The 19,061-nt window shown below is 29.8% G+C and overlaps 2 protein-coding genes across 8 annotated transcripts in view; both read right to left on the bottom strand.

Annotated features, from left to right (window-relative positions):
* Positions 1-2,360: 2,360 nt before the first annotated feature.
* Positions 2,361-9,343, bottom strand: LOC124954539 (glutamate receptor ionotropic, kainate 2-like). Of its 4 annotated transcripts, XM_047507640.1 has the most exons (17): positions 9,078-9,343; positions 8,774-8,874; positions 8,594-8,671; positions 8,421-8,503; positions 8,189-8,341; positions 7,745-7,926; positions 7,505-7,662; positions 6,959-7,403; positions 6,653-6,868; positions 6,355-6,561; positions 5,822-5,906; positions 5,470-5,746; positions 4,641-4,839; positions 3,575-3,800; positions 3,037-3,152; positions 2,663-2,809; positions 2,361-2,511 (listed from the first exon to the last, which is right to left on the bottom strand). In XM_047507640.1, exons 4-17 carry the CDS (start codon positions 8,500-8,502, stop codon positions 2,383-2,385), a joined length of 2,622 nt encoding a protein of 873 aa, XP_047363596.1. In that variant the 5' UTR covers position 8,503; positions 8,594-8,671; positions 8,774-8,874; positions 9,078-9,343; the 3' UTR covers positions 2,361-2,382. The 4 variants fall into 4 exon arrangements, with proteins under 4 accessions (XP_047363596.1, XP_047363594.1, XP_047363595.1 ...); XM_047507638.1 differs by lacking the exons at positions 8,594-8,671; positions 8,774-8,874; XM_047507639.1 differs by lacking the exons at positions 8,594-8,671; positions 9,078-9,343 and having other exon boundaries at positions 8,774-8,987.
* A 140-nt stretch (positions 9,344-9,483) lies between these two features.
* LOC124954538 (glutamate receptor ionotropic, kainate 2-like) overlaps positions 9,484-19,061 on the bottom strand; it is a 10,560-nt gene continuing 982 nt past the window's right edge. Inside the window, exons 1-16 of one of the 4 annotated variants that reach the window (XM_047507637.1) lie at positions 16,740-19,061; positions 15,159-15,240; positions 14,692-14,829; positions 14,436-14,617; positions 14,149-14,303; positions 13,915-14,056; positions 13,492-13,794; positions 12,935-13,159; positions 12,634-12,840; positions 12,335-12,419; positions 11,949-12,225; positions 11,568-11,766; positions 10,475-10,715; positions 10,291-10,406; positions 10,072-10,221; positions 9,484-9,932 (exon numbers count right to left, since the gene is read on the bottom strand). The exon at positions 16,740-19,061 is cut by the window's right edge and continues 982 nt beyond it. In XM_047507637.1, coding sequence (XP_047363593.1) covers positions 9,747-9,932; positions 10,072-10,221; positions 10,291-10,406; positions 10,475-10,715; positions 11,568-11,766; positions 11,949-12,225; positions 12,335-12,419; positions 12,634-12,840; positions 12,935-13,159; positions 13,492-13,794; positions 13,915-14,056; positions 14,149-14,303; positions 14,436-14,617; positions 14,692-14,829; positions 15,159-15,228 — 2,676 coding nt within the window. In that variant the 5' untranslated portion in view covers positions 15,229-15,240; positions 16,740-19,061 and the 3' untranslated portion in view covers positions 9,484-9,746. Of the gene's footprint in view, positions 9,933-10,071; positions 10,222-10,290; positions 10,407-10,474; positions 10,716-11,567; positions 11,767-11,948; positions 12,226-12,334; positions 12,420-12,633; positions 12,841-12,934; positions 13,160-13,491; positions 13,795-13,914; positions 14,057-14,148; positions 14,304-14,435; positions 14,618-14,691; positions 14,830-15,158; positions 15,241-15,901; positions 16,396-16,739 lie in introns of those variants that run through there. The other 3 variants (XM_047507634.1, XM_047507635.1, XM_047507636.1) reach the window with 3 other exon arrangements.

Raw genomic sequence — 19,061 nt, 5'->3', positions numbered from 1 at the left:
TTCATTCGTAATCATTTCATTTAATTGCATTTATCTTTGATTAAACAAATACTCGAATATTTCCTTTTTCTTATCCGCGTCTTATTTTCAAGATCGGTCGATCGAATCGAACGTGTATACACGAAATAGCATACACGCATATAGACATTCTTCGAGTTAGCTTGTAAAATTTTACGATTCTCCGAGATGCGCGTAAAAGTGCGACGTTAAAGTGTAACGTCGGATGTAATGTTCGATTTGATTATTCGCAAGGAGGAAATAATGGGCCGTGGGTAGTGAGGAGCATGAAGTGTATGTATGTGGGGAGTGGTAAAGAAGAGAGGGAAGATCATTTATGTGCGATAGCAAATATTTTATATAAAATGAAAAAGGCTTGATAATGAGAAATCTCATTCGTGAAATAAGAAATAAAAAATAAGAGAGAGAGAGAGAGAGAGAGAGAGAGAAAGAGAGAGAGAAAGCACGCGTGTCATCGTAAGAAAACACGCGAGATCTTTTTTGAGACTTTCTTCTTTTCTTTTTTTTCTTTTCTTTTTTTCTTCTTTTTTTTTTTTTTTATATTTCTCTCAGTGCATGTATTTTGCATGACGTCGCTACGTTTACGACGACGTCACATCGTAATGACGTCAAACATTTGCGAGAATCAGAGAACTCGTATGATAAAGACACATTGCTTTTCTTAACACTACCAAGATGACTTTTTAATCTCGCATGATGTCGTACGATCGTAAACCCGAGAATTTAACGAACCTTTAAATTTTATTTTCCACGAATGAATCGAGTTAGTTATCGCTAGTAGAAAATGAACTGCCATGGGCTTCGTCAAATTCCTTCATTTATGGCTTCTACCTACTTGCTACTCGTCGTACAATTTTTCCCTATGATTATCGTCGTCTTTCCTATCTTTTTTACTTTTTTCTCTCTGTTAATCTTCTTCTTCGTCCTTCTTATTTTCAATTCCAAATTAATTCAAAGAGACGACGAAAAAAGACAGAGAGAGAAAAAGATAGATAGATAGATAGATAGAGAGAGAGAGAGAGAGAGAGAGAGAGAGAGAGAGAGGAAAAAAGAAAAGAAAAGAAAAGAAATTAAATTAACGAGAATAAGAATTTATACGTGGAAAAACGAAAATGAACGTAATCATTTTCTTTTTACTATTATCAGATTTTATTGATACTAAAATCATCGATCTCCATTTTCATGTCGCATATATTGACTCTACGGGTACTTAAAAAAAAAGAAAAAAAAAAAAGAAAAAAAAAGAAAAAGAGAAGCAAAAGAAGCAAAAAATAAAAGAACGAAGAAAGTAACGTTTTATCGAATGAAAGAAAAGCAATCTTTCAGTTAACGTTATTCTAATAATTATGAATTTTTTTTACGGTTACATTAGTTCTGCAATATTGAAAAATACATTATTAGTTCTAGATATTAATATTTCATTCGAATTATAATAAATTGATTTTACTCGCTCATTCGATTTTTCTAGTAAGATTTTTCTAAATGTAACACGTTATTTTTAAAATGAGAAGCACTCGTTCTTACGTACATATAAAAAAAAAAAAAAAAAAAAAGGGAATCGGTATAAGTAAAAAATTTATTTCTCTTGAATTTGCGTCGATATCGAAAAGGAATAAGTTTTATTCATAATTCGTAAAAAAAAAAAAAAAAAAAAAAAAAAGAAAAAAAAAAAGAAGAATTTACGTAGAAGATCTTTAAACGATCATTCTCGGTCTTTTGAAAGGCCACGCCGATCTTTTAGTCTTTCTTTTTTTTCCCTTTCTCTCTCTCTCTCTCTCTCTCTCTCTCTCTTTTCCCTATGCCAGAAAGTAGCTTCATTAAGGTCAACGTGCGCGCTCGCGCACGCACATCGTGTGTTTCGCCTGTCCATCGAACATATATTTACGAGCAAGCAATTTCGTTACACCGAGATACCCTTTGGCGGCGGCCCTTTTATGACAGAAGGTTGTTACACCTAATGCTTATTAAAGCGCCGTTCACCATTATTAGTACTAATTTCGTGATATTCTTTTGCGATATACATATATGGATCAAGAGTACCATTAGTCGCGTATGCTTATGACTATTCTATAAGTTTGTAATTTTTTCTAAAACCTTTCTAATCTCGAAATTAGGCAGGTGAATAATGCGATATTAAAATAATAATACCCATCGTCTCATCAGAATCATTCGTTATAACCAAAAGTGATTTTCTTTCGTCTACTACAAAAATTATCTATTATATCATAAATAACCTTCATTCACATGGGTGGTCTGAAATCTAGAAGGTTCCTTTCTAATAATAGGTGTTTATTAGTCCCTCTCCCCCCTCCCCTCGCCCTCTCCCACCCCTCTTCCTCCCTCCCACTTCTTTCTCGATCAAATTTAAGGACTTAACTTTTTCGTATCTATCTCCGTTGAGATCGATGATTTCTTTTTTTTTTTAACTATTTTCGTACCGCTACACCTTACTAAAAACTTTAATTCCTCTATTAGCTCGTCCTTGAAAGAAACCTATATAAAAAAATGTCAATGTAACGAATTATATTATAATAATATTTTATACGAATGAAAAAGAATTATTTTAATGATAAAATTATAATTAATATAGAAAATATATTTATAATGATAATTTAATGAAACTTAATGAACGATTGAAACTCACATTTTCGGTAACGGAAATATTTCGTATATGCCATAATAATGACCATATTGTACCTAACCAGGATAAACTGAGACCAATTGTGAGTACCATAAATACACCACCAACGTCCTCGAAATTCAATGACTCGGCCGCCACAGTCGGTTTTTCCTGAAAACAAAAGAAAGAATTTCTTTTCGATCATTGATTATGATACATTTCAGAATTAATAAGAATTCTTTTGCAACATAATATTTTATAAGTTTAAGGATTTGTATATATATATATATATATATATATATGTATATACCATCAACAGGTAGTATTAATCAGAGCAATCGAGAATCATATGACGCTATATGATCGAATTTAATCCTGAACTGGTTCGAAGTACTTACGCTACACTTATCCCCTCCCCTTTTTTGCCTCCACCATTTATCTTGGAGTTCGGTTATCATACCAGACTCCTTCAGCTTCAGTATCGCACCGCTTAGCTGGTTCCGATAATATATATCTGCAAGGACAGCTTATATTTCTTCCACCCTACGTCGTCTTTCTTTCTTTCTTTTTTCTTTCTTTTTCGCTTTTTTTCTCTCTGTATTTATTTTTTTTTCTTTGTTTGAACTTCAAAAAAAAAAAAAAAAAAAAAAAATTTCCTTGAGAATCGAACATATACCGGGTGTTTCAAGTCAAATACAATATTTAAGAGAACAAAATATATCCTAACGTAAGAATGAAATTTTTGCCACTAAATATATTATTTTAATACGATCGTGAGCTTAAATTTGATAGATTTTATTTTATTTCTTTTTTTTTTTTCTTGCGATCATAAAATATGATCCGTCTATTTTTATAACGTTCAATATTTATTCGTCATGTTGAAGTTTCATGACATTTATACATATTTATGTTCATTTATGTATTTCATATAAATACCTTTTCTCATGGCTATACCATAACCCTTGGCATCTAAAAGGGCTCCAACTTGTGTGACGTTGCAATTCCTCTGTGTGAAGTATTCTATCGATGAGGATTCCATGAAGAAAGCATAATCCTCTTGTTGCACTTTTTTTAGACCATCTTCGTTGTTATTCGTCAATACTTCGTTCGCATGTTCCATCATGTAATCATACATGAGTTTGTAAGGCTCGTACGTTGCCGTCTTGATACGATGGATTTCAAATTGCAATCAATTTGTTTTGAGATATTAATATCTATCGTAATTGTATTCTACGAAAATCCGTAAGCGATTGTGTTTTAAAGATAAATTTATAAACAGATACGAAATATCATTATAAAAATGTAATCCTTATAGTGATAGGGATTAATAAAATTTCTTAAATAAATTAAATATCTATGTTAAAATTAAAGAGAAATTTATAATGTTCTCTGCCGAAGGCTCTAAAGGGTAAATGATTATTGCGTACTTTAGTTACGTTCTAACAACTAAAACGTAAACAAACTTGAGGTATTCTTTTCTCAAAAAAAAAAAAAAAAAAAAAAAAAAAAAAAAAAAAAAAAAGAAAGAAAAAAACGTTCTGATGAAAATCTTGAAGTGACATTTCTAAATAAATTTCACGCTAAGATCCTAACGATAAAATTTTTCTAAACATTAATTATACACGAAGACAATATCGTCAAGTAATTAAGACGGGTATTAAAACAATTACATTGTAGTAATTAAAATTCTAAACAAACTCGAGATATCTTTTCAAGAATGTAATATCAACCAATTAAAAAGGTCGATATCTTATGTGAAGATCTTCGAACAATTTAACTTAATGAATTTCATTCTAATATAAATTTTTCTTTTTTTTTCGTTTTTTAGTCGAATCGATAAAACTTATAAGACGTATGTACATAAATCAGATATAAAGATAAAGAAATTTGCGTTCTCCGAAGTAGATTATAACGATTAATTCATAATCGTTCGATCGATCTTACCTCTTATTTTCTTTCTTTTAACAGTTAACCTCGAACGGATGTAAGAAAATTTTCTCACCTTGAAAAACGAGATGGTAGAACCGTCCCTCTTCGCCCCGTATTTGATCGTGTTCTGATAGGGCAACTCGTCTGCTTGCTTAAAGGGCCATACCGTAGGCTTGGTAGATAAAGCAGCCGCTAGATTGGCGGTGTAAGTGGAATTCATGATCAGACAAAAGCACCACCATGCTGTACCTAACGTTCTCGTTGAAATACTCCTAAGAAAGAGAGAAAGAAAAAAAAACTGAAAGAAAGAAAGTTAGAAAGAGGAAGAGAGAGAGAGAGAGAGAGAGAGAGAGAGAGAATGTTAATCGATCGATTTTACTCGAACGAATAGAAGAACTGCTGTTCGCTTAAGCAAAAAAAAAAAAAAAAAAGAATGTCATCCGATATCTGTCTAAGTTTTGTATTATTTATTTGTAAAAAAAAGAAAAAGAAAAAAAAAAGGAAGAAAACTTTCTCAGCGAATTGTCATAAATAATAAAAAAAAAAAAAAAAAAAAAAATCAAACGATAAATAATAAAAAACGATAAGTCGCAGTTGACGCGTCAAATTTATCACATCGATCCGTGACACAACCAAAAAGAATTATTTCAACTTGGACTTACTTTTAGAATAGCCAAAAATGGGTTAAAGAAGCTCCCGTTCCTTCGCGAGAATGTTCTGTCACGTGCAGGTATCCATTAATCGAAAGTTTTGATGTATAGTTATGTATAGCGTGTGTATGTGTGTATATTATAGGAAGAAAAAGCTTTATAGAAAGATATAAGCTCTTTACCTTAGATAAATATATAGTAAGAAAAGAAAACTTTTTATTTTTATATAAAAAGTATCGTTTGTTAACTTACCCCGGAGCAAAATCTGATGCACCATTCACCAAACTGGCAATTATGAAAAAAGGAGTATCTATCATAGTATAAGGAGTTTCTAATTCTTCTGGTTCGGTTATACAGGGATATCGATTGGTCCATTCTACTGCACTTATTCTTCCATTAATAAACAATACCAAACTCACGATTACCCAAGAACCAATAAGATAGCCCCAGACTTCATAAGAGAATGGTAAAAGAAATGAACTCCAACTTGGTGGTGCTTGCGTTGGTTCTCTATACAATACACTTATACCTAAGAAATAACAATAATATTTTATTCATTTCAATTTAGTTCAATTTAATTTTTCATTAAATCATACGATCTTACCTAAATTCATAAAGGGTGTCGTAAAGTCAACTGCACTTTCTCTTTCGGAAGTAATCGTTAAATCGGTAATCGCTAAATCTGCTCTCTAAAAAGAAAATCTATATCAATTAATTGCATTAATATTTGTATTATAATAATTTTTATAGAAATTATTATAACAATTGATCTCTGTACCGACTAAGATACATAGAAATACATAGTAAGATTGCTTCCTTACCGATAGCAATTCAGATAGCAGCACTAGCTGTACACTATACTGATTTATTTTCTCTCTCTCTATCTCTCTCTCTCTCTCTCTCTCTCTCTAAATAATATATTAGGTGGACCAGAAAGTAATGTCGTTTCTGCGTATGTCGATATTTGATTGTGATTAAAAATAAAAATTTGTTAAAAATTCATTCGTTTGAATTTAATTTAAGAAAGCGACATTACTTTCCGGTCCACCTAATACATATACATATATATATGTATGTATGTATATATAGATATAAAATAAAAAATAATTTATAAAATCATAAGATTATTAAACTTACGCCGTCTCTAATTTTTTTAATCATCCCATTCCATTCTCCTGTTGCTTTTTGCAATGAACCATAAACATTATCCTCCTGTACCTCGAAGGTATAATTAAATCCTAATATTTTGCTCATTTCATCGATTATGTCGATTGCAAAACCTTCATAACGATCGTTACCTGTTCTCAAGTCAGGTGATTCCTTAAACATTCCATATGGATTGGTCTGAAAAAATATTTTTCTATGATCAATAGTATTAATATAATCGCTAAAACATTAATTCATATCTTGTAGAACATTGTAAATAATAATATACCAAAGATATCAATACGATGAAATGTTTATCGTGCAATGATTTTATCTCATTGGTTGGAAAACCAGATTTTGTTATCCATGAAATACCATTCGTGCTACGCCAATCGCCAACTTTATTCAATCCTTTTAAATTAAGACTGACGATCTCCAATCGAAAATCACTTCGATATCCAGCTGTATCGAATCTCACTGGTCCACTTAAACCATGTATACTTTCCTGAATAAATAGAAAATAAGTTTTACGTTGTAGAAAAGTATAATATTTCTTGAAAAAAAAAAAAAAAAAAAAAAAAAGAGAACAACTTACGGCTCGAATAAAATTGCTCAAACTATTGCCAAACTCCCAGCTATCAGATTCGTTACAAGTCAATTGTTTTAAATGGCCTTTTACGCTATCATCCAAAAGTGCCATGCCTCTTGCAAAAAGTTGCACAGCATCGAACGTCAATGCAGCTTCAATCGTTAATTTCGAGGGTTCTGTTAAGTTCCAATCGAGATAAAAGGTCTCGAATATATCCAAGAGATAAGGATCGTTTGGATTTATCATTCTAACGCCAGTCACGTTTACACCGGAATATTTATATGGTTCCAGATCCAACGTTTGAAAGTCCAGATTTGTTACGAGAATGTTATACTTTTGCAACATTAAACCTACTTGTTGTGCGTGTCGAAGAACCGTAGGTAGAATTTCGTAAGAACAATCTATCACAATATTGATCACATCGGACATTTTTACTGTTTGTAAGATGTCCCTGTGTAATAATTGACGTTGATAAGTATGGTTGAATCATTTTTTTTTTTTTTTTTTTTTTTTTTTTTTTTTTTTTTTTTTTGAAAATTTCAAACATTTTACCTATAATCTGGACCATGGCCCAAATGATAAATCGTTATCTCGTAACCATTTATCTCTTGAAGCTCCAATACACGTTGAAAACGTAATAAGCTCTCCGTATCGTCATACAAAATTGCATATTCCTTCCATTTGAAATCCTTGATTATATTATAATAAACCTAAACGAGATAATATTGTAATTAAATGTTCGAACAAATTATTATAAACGTGTTAATCGAAATGATTTAAATATTTGTCTACCGTCGAGAGTATTTCCGGATGAGGATATAAATTAATTGCATTTCCTCGAATTTGTTCAGGATCCCATCTGGTGGTAATATATGGCAAATCCATAGCATCGCACATACTTTGAACGAAATACGATGCAGATTTGTCTTGCGGCCCGAATAAACCGGCTACACCACTTTCTAAAAGTTCACACGCTGTGGAAATAAAATTTCAATTTGATTGATCGAATTGTAATTTTAGAAAAAACTTTCTCATTTGATAAAAAAAGCTTTCGATTAAAAATATATATATTTTAAAAATATTTACGCATTTTTATTTATAGATAATTATGACTTTTATTTGTAGATAATTTTTAATTTGTCAAATAAAAAAATGATGTTATAAATACAAGGAAAAATGCGTTTGATCCAATTCAAAATTATATGAATAGAAAATTATTTCTATTTCTAGGCTCACTTTTCTGTGCTGCTTCGAATGTATCAACATCGATCCTTTCCAATTTTAATGTTAAGCTTTTAACGTCCCTCGATATTTGAGCATTTGTATTAACATTTTGTATCGAAAATTCAAATGCTTTCTCGATCATTTCATTGCCATCAAGTAGAACCCCTATAGTATTATAATAAATATATCATATTTTTATTTATTTAATTTTTTTTTATGTTTCGTCATTTTTTCGTTTACTTACCAATTGGGACGTTTCTTGGGAATCCATGAATGGAAGGTAATAAAAACAGGACGACATATGTCAGAAGCATTTTTTTTATCATTCTGTAAACGTAATAAAATCGTTTATTTTTATTTACTTATTGTTTTTATATATATATATATATATATACATAGATTTTTTTTTATTATTACCATTACGACATTGATATACCAATGCAATTTCATTAGAAAAGACAATTTATTTCATTAATTTTACTTTTCGAACGATTTCTAAATTAAATTAATTAATTAATTAATTAATTTATTTATTTATTTGTTTTTCTTTAGGTTAACATTGCACATTTTCACATTATAATGTATTGACACACTTACTTAGGTACATATGATATAATTAGACACCTCGATATTTACTGCGCCAGCGAGGTTTAACTACGAGCACAGCTCGTGACATAGATTCGGCGATTGTTTTTTATCTTCATTTTCATAGAATTCAAATTATTTATTATCTGATTTATGATATATTATTTTCAATGAAAAATTTAAATATATTATGTTAATAAAGTTAATTAACAATCACTTTAATAAAATATCTTGAAAATTTTAACGATTAAAACTCAATTTATCATTAAATAAAATTTATTATATATTATAATTAATGAGAAATATTTCAACAAACCTCTTTTTAGCGATACCATATATAAAAGTCCGATAATTAATCCTTATTAATTTTAATACATCACAATATTATTTTTAATTAACGATCGAAAGAGAATGAAAATTTGTAAGAGACACTTAAAACGAATTTACTTCGACTAAATAGCATCCGTGCTATCGTATGGCTGCTGCCCAACTGTTTTCTTATAGACTACCTATAGTTAGAGGGAGTTTTATTTAGGTCAGGAAATAGGAAATAAAATAAATGAACATGTTCATGCCAGAGAACATAATTTCGTAGTTATGCAAGTCTCATTATAAAATTCAATATTACTTAGACACGTTTGTATATATATATATATATATATATATGATATATGATATAAATATATATATATATATATATATATATATATATATCACTGACGTATCAACATTAATCAAAAGTAGAACAGAATCGTGATTTTCATTCTCAATTAAAATTTTATTAGCGATTGCTAATTATTTAAGTTTTCGTCGCCATTCCATTATCTCATATATATTTATATATATATATATATTTCTAAGGAGTTTACTAGGAATTCAAATAGATTGAATTGTTCCATTTACTCAATCATTTCATCCAACAAATATTAATTAATTTTGTCGATGCTTTTTAAAACGTTCGAGGAGCTTGAATTATCGAAAGTTTTCAATTGTCATCGTCGGGTGAGGTTGTAATTACAGTTGGTACAAATCCATAAGGAGGACTACAATCCTCCGTACTATCTTCTCCGCTTCTGTGCGATGAATTTTTCCTCTCTCTAACTGATTTAGTTGCACTGGTACATTTCGCCACGAACTTTATCTCCTCCAGCATTTCTTCCTTGAAAGAAAGCTAAAAAGGAAAAAAAAAAGAAAAAGAAAAAGAAAAAGAAAAAGGAAAAATAAGAAAAGAAGAAAAATCAAATACAATTTGTTCGACGATTTGTTAAACGATAAACGGGATATACAACGTTGATATTTTTATTACTTACATTTTCTTTTATCGATTTAACAGCAACTTCCCAAATGAGCTCGAATAACGTGAAAATAAAAGAAAATCCAATACCAACGAAAAGAACTAAGAATACACCTCCCACGTGATTCAAATTCAATTCTTCCGCCGAACTTGGTGGTGCACCTTCCTATAATATCGATTAACGATAAATAAATCGATTGCCTTTGAACAATAATCATTTTATTATGATACTTACTTCGCACTTTCCACCGCCACGCTTTTGGGTCCACCATTTTTTTTTTAATTCAGTTATTCTACCACTCTCTTGTAATTTTAATATTGCCGTATTTAATTGATGACGATAAGATGAATCTATAAAAATGAATTATAAATGTCTTAATTTTTAAAAATTATGATCTATAAGTATATGCGTGATTTACCCTTTCTCATGGCAATCCCATAACCCTTTTGATCCAACAAACCCCCAACTTTCGTAACGTTACACTCCCTTTGAATGATGTACTCGATCGAACTGGACTCCATTAAAAAGGCATAATTCTCTTGCAGGACCTTCGTTAATCCCTCCTCGTTGTCCTTGGTCAATACGTCATCGTTACTCGTCATGTAGTTGTACATATCCTTGTACGTCTGGTAGGAGGCCTCCTTGGAATTGGCATAATTCTTTCAAAGAGCTGAATTAGAATGACCGTTTCTAAGTTTCATTTGCCTGTTACCTAACTCGAATGTAATGGCATCTTGACGAATTAGTAAGCGATGATTGTTTGGGCCAGAGGATTTATAGCATTAACAGGTATGTTTCTCTTTCCTGCGGAGAACTATGAGAAGCGATTGAAAACAAAAAAAAAAATAGTTTATTCTTTTTCTTTTCTTTTTTTTTTTTTGGTTTTCTTTTTTCCTTTGTTCTCTTTTTTTTTCCCCCTTTTCCCCGACTCCCCATCTCCCTACATTCACTCAAAAGGGCAAACTAATTGTAAGTTTCGTTCGTTTACGTTGGTATGTACCATTCCAATGTTCATTAGTGTGTTTGCATTTGGAAAAAACAACAAAATAATATAAAACTAGCGATTATATTAATTATCGGGTTTCAATTATACGTGTAAAATATTGAAAAACAGCTAAAGTAACTAAATCAAAAATTGTTCTTATTGATTTAATTAAGCGGGCAAAAACTAATTCTACAAGCTTCGAAGCTTTTCTTTTTTTTTTTTTTTTTTTTTTTTTTTTTTTTTTTTTTTTTTATCGGGATAATTCTAATTAATACTCGTCAAAAGGATTTTAACTAGAATAAGCAAGGGAAGCAGAAAATCATATCTAGCAAAAGGGATTCTATCTAATTCATTTAACCTTAATCTTACTTTTATACTCGGAACATGGTTTCCTCTATGGATTGCTATAGAATACGTGTAATATCACTTAATCGTAGACGAAATAAATTCTTCTTTTTTTTTCCCCCCCTCACGTTTTTTCCTTATCTCTTAAAATATCGAAAGGATCATCGGATTTGATACTTACTTTGAAAAATTCGAAGGTCGATCCGCCGCTCTTTGCACCATATTTTATCACCTTCTGTTTCGCCAGTTCCTCGACGTTGGTAAATGATGGTATGTTAACAGCTATAGCCAAGCAAGCAGCTAAATTTGCCGTGTAAGAAGAGACTATGATCAAACAAAAAAACCACCAGCATCCTGCCATCATTCTTGTTGAAAATCCTCTAAAAAGATAAAAGAAAAAGATCGAAGATAATGTTAGTGAGAATTTTGTTCCTGTTTTTTTTTCTATCTCTCCCTCTCTCTCTCTCTTTTTCTCTCTTTGATTTCCTCTTATCATTATTATTTTTTTCTTTTATTATTTTTTGAAATTTTATTAAATCTACAGATAGATCGATCGACTCACATAGGTGCTAGATCGGAACCTTGTTGCATTATGCTTCCAATGGTAAACCAAAAGGAATTCTTCAACGTGAACTGGTTCTCCAACTCCTCGGGTTCTTCGATGCAAGGATAAGGATTGTTCCATTCCGCTGGACACAATCTACCGATCACGGAGAATAGCACTGACACGAAGATATACGACGCCAACAAGCATAGCCAAACGTCGTTAGAAAATGGCGAGAGAAACGAGAAGAGACTGGGCGTTGCTTTCGTTGGCTTTTTAAATAATATACTTATACCTATATAATGATTCATAGTCATGAAGAAAGTACAATTTATAATTAATTATTAATTGTTATTTATTTTATTTATCTCTCGTGAAAATAATTTATTATTGTTATATCTTACCTAAGTTCATGAATGGCATCGTAAAATCAACGGCACTTTCACGATCAGAAGTTATCGTTAGATCGGTAATTGCCAAATCTGCACGCTATAAAAAGGATTTAACAATTTAATTGATTAATCTTTACGATCGAATAAATTGTCTTAATAAATAATTTCTATTTATTACACGCGATATGAGAAAAATATATATATATATTCTTTTCTTTTTTTTTTTTTTTTTTTTTTCTTTCTTTAACAATACTATCTAATATTTTTAATTTACGTATTATTTATTTACAACGTTTAATTGTCTAACTTACCCCCGCCATTATTTTCCCTATCATTCCCGACCATTTCCCTGTTTTGTTGATATATGAACCATAAACGCTGTCTGTTTGAACTTCAAATGTATAGTTAAAACCTAATGATTTACTGAGTTCTTGAATAATGTCGATTCCAAATCCTTCGTACCGTTCATTGCCAGATAACATTGCAGCAGATTCCTTTACCATTCCATATGGTTTTGTCTGAAATATTAAATGATTCAAGTATATTGTTATCGTAAAAGATTTATTTATAAAAAAAAAAAAGAAAATAAAATCAAAATATCAAAACGTTTACCATAGATATAAGTACTAAAAATGTTCTATTCTGTAAACTCAATTCAGCTTCGGATTTCGTTGAACTTATGTCTGGCGTCCATTCAATTCCATTCACACGTGTACTATTCCAAACTCCAATTGTTGTTAATCCTTTTCGTTGCAGTTGTACAATATCCAATTGAAAGTTACTTCGAAATCCGGTAGTATCGAACCATATTAATCCAGTTAATCCTCTCATTTCAGTCTGAAATTAATCAGTCATTAATATCCAATAAATTTCTGAATCTGATTAACAGAATATATGTATAAAATGTTAGATTACTTCAAAAAACAAACAAAAATATTATATATATATATATATATATATATATATATATATATATATGTCGTGTATAATTGACGGAATATATTTAATTTGTATATTTCGATAGGAAATAAAAATCATAAATATATTTTTCTTAAGTTGTTCTTTCGTTGAAAAAAAAAAAAAAAAGAACGAAAGAAAAAGAAAAAAGTAAAAAGAAAATTGTCTTTATTTTATCAGAGAATATTTCGAGATATTTGAATAGGTCCTACCACACGCATAAAATTCAAAAAAGTGCTTCCATATTCCCAGCTCATTGAACCATTGCAAGGTAGTTCTTTTACGTTCCAATTTGTAGTACCAATTAATTGCTTCAAAGTTTGTGCAAAAAGTTGAACGGCATCGTACATTAATGCTGGCTCGAGTCGAAGATCTTCTGGTCTGGATAAATTCCAATCATCTTTGTGTTTCTCAAATATCTCCGTCATTGTTGGATCTTCTGGATTGATTAAACGAAAACCAGTGAAGTTCACGCCGGAATAACTATAGGGTTCTAAATCGAGCGTTTGTAAATCCTAAAAGTATTTAATAAATTCTGATTAATTGATTTCTTGTTAAAAAAAAAAAAAAAAATAAAAAAATAAAAAAAAAAGATAAAAAAAAAAAAATAAAAAAAACAAAAAAGAATCTCTCACCAATGAAGTAACTATCACTTGATATTGATCCGACATTATACCAACTTGTTGAGCCTGTTTTAAGACCTCCTCTAATATCTGAATAGAACAATCGATCACGATGTTCTCCATTTCGGTTTCCTTGATCTCTTGCATTACATTCCTGTACGGGATTCGACGCCACACTGTAGAATCGTGTTCATGCTAATTGTCTCGAAGGACTTAATGTATAATATAATGATAAAAATGATTTACCTATAATTTGGACCACTTCCTAAATGATACAAGAATATATCAATTCCTGTATTACGAAGTTCTAACAATGGTTTTATTCTTAACAAGCTTTCAGTATTTTCGAACAATATTATCATCTCTTGCCAATCTAGTTCACGTATCAATGTTTGATATGCCTGGAAATATATTTTCCGATTTTTTCGATTAGTTGGTTAAAAAAAGAAAAGAAAAAAAAAAAAAAAGAAAAAAGAAAGAAATATAAAACACAAAAGAAAAAATGAATTATAAAGAGAAATGATAGGACGTACCAAGGACAATGTATTTGCGTGTGGATAAAGATTCACAGTTTTCCCACGCATTTCTTGAGGATCCCATCTAACTGCGATATGTGGCATTTCTATCGTATCACATATGCTCTGCACATGTTCAGCTGTGAATTTATCTTGTGGACCAAATATCGCAGCCACACCCGTACTAATCATCGTACATACTAAACGTTCAAGGAATTGTTTTGAGCTATTACAAAATTCATCATTCATATCTTTTGTAAATAAAGATAATTACCTTTACCATTAACATCGAATACATCTTGATTTATTTCTTCGATATTTGATATCAAATGAATATCCCAATATTCATGATTGATCGATTTTATCGATGACTCGAAGGCAAGTTTAATCATTTCGTCGTCATCGAAAAAGCCTATGCGTATGTGTTTTATTTATTTATTTATTTATTTTTTTGTTTTTTATCTTTTCTTAAAAATTTTACCATAAACAAGGAAATATATCAAAATTAATACAATATACGATATGATGTATGGATGATGATAACAAAAAATAATATTTCTTTTATACGATGATTATATAATTTGATGAAAATCAAAATACAATCTCATATATATCATATCGTATATTATTTTTATTTTGATCATAGATTTTTTATTACTTAATTGATATATATATATATATATATATATATATATATATATATATATATAAGTATAAAAAGATAAAAGAAATTTGTCTTACCTACGGCGATTTGTTTTGAAAAACCCAAAACATTGGTAACGAATATCAAAAGAACGTACACCAACTGCATCCTCGAATTTTTCTAAGAGAAATAATATCAAGATAAATGAAAATTAAATAAATAATTGGGAAAACGTTTCTCATGATATTCCAAATCTCAAGATTTTCTGACTTGTGCAAGAATACGAAGGGAAAGAGCGCACTTAATCGTCTGACGTTAAGTAAACTAACGAAAAGGCATCAAGCAACTGCATCTCGCTCAACATGTAAATATTTATATCCATCGTCCAATATTGAGTCTGCTTATTTATACGAAGTTTACATCCCTAATGAAACTCTGTCTTCAAAATCGATATATCGTTTCTTGACGGTGGCATTTCGTTTTTAACGAGACGACCACGAGACAGATTTGAAACAATAGAAAAAATTTATATCATCGATTTCGATTATTATTATTATTATTATTATTATTATTATTATTATTATTATTATTACTAAATGTATATATATATATATTTATTTATTATTATATTTCGATTATTAGTATTATTATTTGAATTCGAATCTGACGTTACCGACGATGCTTTAAACGATCAGCTGATTTTTTGTACACAAACGAATAATTTAATAAAAAAAATTTTCTAATAGAGATACAAGATATTAGCTTTCTTCATTATACTTTTTTTAAACGGATATAAGTGAAATCGGGAAATTTTTTTTTTTTTTTAAATAAACTCACGTACAATCGAATAGAAAATACATTTCAAAACTTCTTTGAAATTTTCCATTTAAAAAATCATATAGTTTTCTTAGAAACACGCATTCATAGATACTACGTGCTTACTGTCATCGTGCCAAAAATGTTCATTCTTTCGTCATTCCTTTCACTCCCCCTTCCACTACTTAGTTTCTTTCTACGAATGCCAAAATATCACTATGTTCGAATAGAACGATAAATTCACTCTTCTCAAAGTAACTATCACTCCTCTTAGTTAAATTTTTTCTTCACTGAAGTACTAACTATTTAACTAGTAAATCGCTGGGACCATTTGCCACGATGGAAAATCTAATGAGAAAATATTTTGAACCCCACGAAGCGTTGACGACGATATATTTAGAAACTTAGCCGCCATCAGAAACATGTCGCGTAAGAATCTGTGACATAGATTTCGAACGACACGATCTTAAGATCATTCTTTCTAAATAAAATAAATACAATAAATGAACAAATAAATAAATAAATACAAAGTTTATTCGGAAAATCTCGATCATTTCTTAAACAAAATTATTCTTTCGAGAATTCGACCTTTGCGAATATTTAATAATGGAATAAAAATAAAAGAAAAAGATATATATATATATACAAAAAAAAAAAAAAAAAAAAAAAAAATTAAGAAAAAAAAGAATAAGCGAAAGATTTCAATTGAAGTTTCAACACGAAGTATTATTTCAAATCAATGTATCTTATTTTTATAAAAGACGAATCGTTATATCGTTCGTGTGTCATCAACGAAAAAACGAGAGAGAAAGAAAAGAATATTATTAAAAAATAAGCGATGTAAAAGATCGAAATACACTTACCTTCGGTTATGGATCAAATGGAAGTTTGTGAAAGACTCTCTTTTGAGAGAAGGTGCTCGCTTAAAGTTACGAACTCTAAATCCGCACCGTATCTTTCCGAGCGTTTTAGTTAGCGCATGCTCAGTTAAGTATTAACCCCTTCCTAAAGATTCTCAATATATCCGTTGTCTTGTTCAAAATAATGTCTATTTTTCTAACGCTAGATGACGCGATTCAAGTGACGTGAAATATTCGAATTAATCCAAATTATCATTAAATGAATATTAAATGTTTCGTTTAAATAAACACATAATAGACTATTAAATTGGATGATAACGAATAAATAAAAGGAAAACCTTGTTAAGGGTTCTGTGAAGTCGCGCCCAAATGTATATTACAAAAATTATAATAAAAATGATCATCTAGGGTGTGGCAGGAAAAAAAAAAGAAAAAAGAAAAAGAGAAGAAAAAAAGAAAAAAAGAAAAAGAGAAAAATAACAGGACACGAAGAATGGTGCATTGTGGGACAATAAAGGTGTGGAGAAAATGATTTAATAAATGGATCTCTCTTGTTAATAATTTTCCTTGATCTAATTATAACGATCGAACGAATCGTTAGAAGTAATCAGACAAATTAAAAATTTTAATTGAATGGGTATTAATGCATATGGTATGTATTCGTTTTCCCTTTCGAGAATGTCATGATTGAGAATATACAGACGAATAGTTTTTATTCACGTTTAATACGTTACTTCGTAGTACATATTTGTTGTTGTTTTTGTTGTTGTTGTTGTTGTTGTTGTTGTTGTTATTGTTGTTGTTTGTTATTGTTTTTGTCGATGGTGGTTTCTTATTTCTTTTTTTTTTTTTTTTTTTTATATAAGAAGTATATAATCAATAGCCCCTTGATAAAATTGTACGATGTTACGCGAACGCGATATAACAAGTATGGAATACAGACGATATTTACAGGTGCATATTTAGTGTGAACTTATGAATGTATGTATGTAGGTGTTTGTCTATGTGTGTGTGTGTGTGTGTACATGTGTCTCGTTAGTTTCTTTAGTTCCATCTTTCCTTTTCTCTCTCTCTCTCTCTCTCTCTCTCTCTCTCTCTCTCTCTCTCTTTTTCTTTCTTTCTCTCTTTCGTGTCTTTGTACATACGTAAAATGATTCGTGTCTTTTGCTTTTTTATTTTTCTTTTTTTCTTCTTATTTTCTAATGAATGATCTCGTAAATCGAATCTGAGAAGTAAAAAGATGAGATTTGCAAGGCTTTTTTAATGTCTCCAAAAGTGTAACGACGAGCATCTATTTTTAAAACTTTCCTCTTGCTTATTTTCGAGACGAACGAACGAAAAGAAGTATGGTAATTCTTTTCTTAGGAGCACACGTGGAAGATATAAAAAAAGAAAGAAAGAGACGAGCAACACAAAAACAAAAAAAAATGTATTTTCTTATACGTCGTTCGATTGTTCCATCATTTCAAATTTTAATTATAACTTCTTTCTCTCTCTCTCTCTCTCTCTCTCTCTCTTTTTTACCTCTTCCTTATCCTTTTTTGCATACTTTTCTTTCTTTTTCATCGAACAAAAATACTTCTCGATTAAATGACGACGTATTACAAAGCTCGTAACGTGATTATTACATTGATTTTTTAAGATCTATCTATATGAGACGGAAGACGGAAATTAATACTGCTTTGATTTATAAAAGTTTTGTACAAATTTCTATAACAAACGCAAATAACGAATTTTATCAATTTGACATTTCGTTTTTTTCCCCTCTTCCCTTTTTCTCTCTTTTTTTTTTTCCTTTCTCTTTTCTGCCATTCTGTTTTTCTATCTTTCTCTGTTCCTTTATCGAAGATATCGAAGCGTACGCGAAAAATCTTTCATTCCTTTATATTTTTCCTTTTTTTATTTTTTTTTTTTCCCCCTTTTTATATATTTATTTATGTCTTTTTTTTTTCTTTTTTTTTGTTTTTTTTTTCTTTCTTTCTTTCTTTCTTTTCTCTCCACATTTTCTTTTATCTTATAGATACAACCACCTTTCATTCTCATCGACAGATGCAACGAATATAAAATGCTTTTGTTTATAAGGACATTAACGATGGATGAAAAACAATATGTAGGAGATATGAAATATAAATATTTGTATTTAAACGTTTTTAATTAATTTCTGTTTCGTTTTCTTTTTTCTCTTTTACTTTTCTGTTGAAAAAAAAAAAAAAAATAATCATAAAAAAAAAAAGAAGAAATTTCTTTCCCGCATCCTGTCGTTGAGAGAATCGTTTATTTTTCTTTTTGTAGTTTTAATTTAAAAATTTTTTTCTTTCTTTTTTT

The sequence above is a fragment of the Vespa velutina genome, chromosome 15 (genome assembly GCF_912470025.1).
Source record: "Vespa velutina chromosome 15, iVesVel2.1, whole genome shotgun sequence".
NCBI classification, from domain to species: Eukaryota; Metazoa; Arthropoda; class Insecta; order Hymenoptera; family Vespidae; genus Vespa; species Vespa velutina.
The sequence above is the reverse complement of the archived record's forward strand: the minus strand, read 5'-3'. Positions and strand labels throughout refer to the sequence as shown.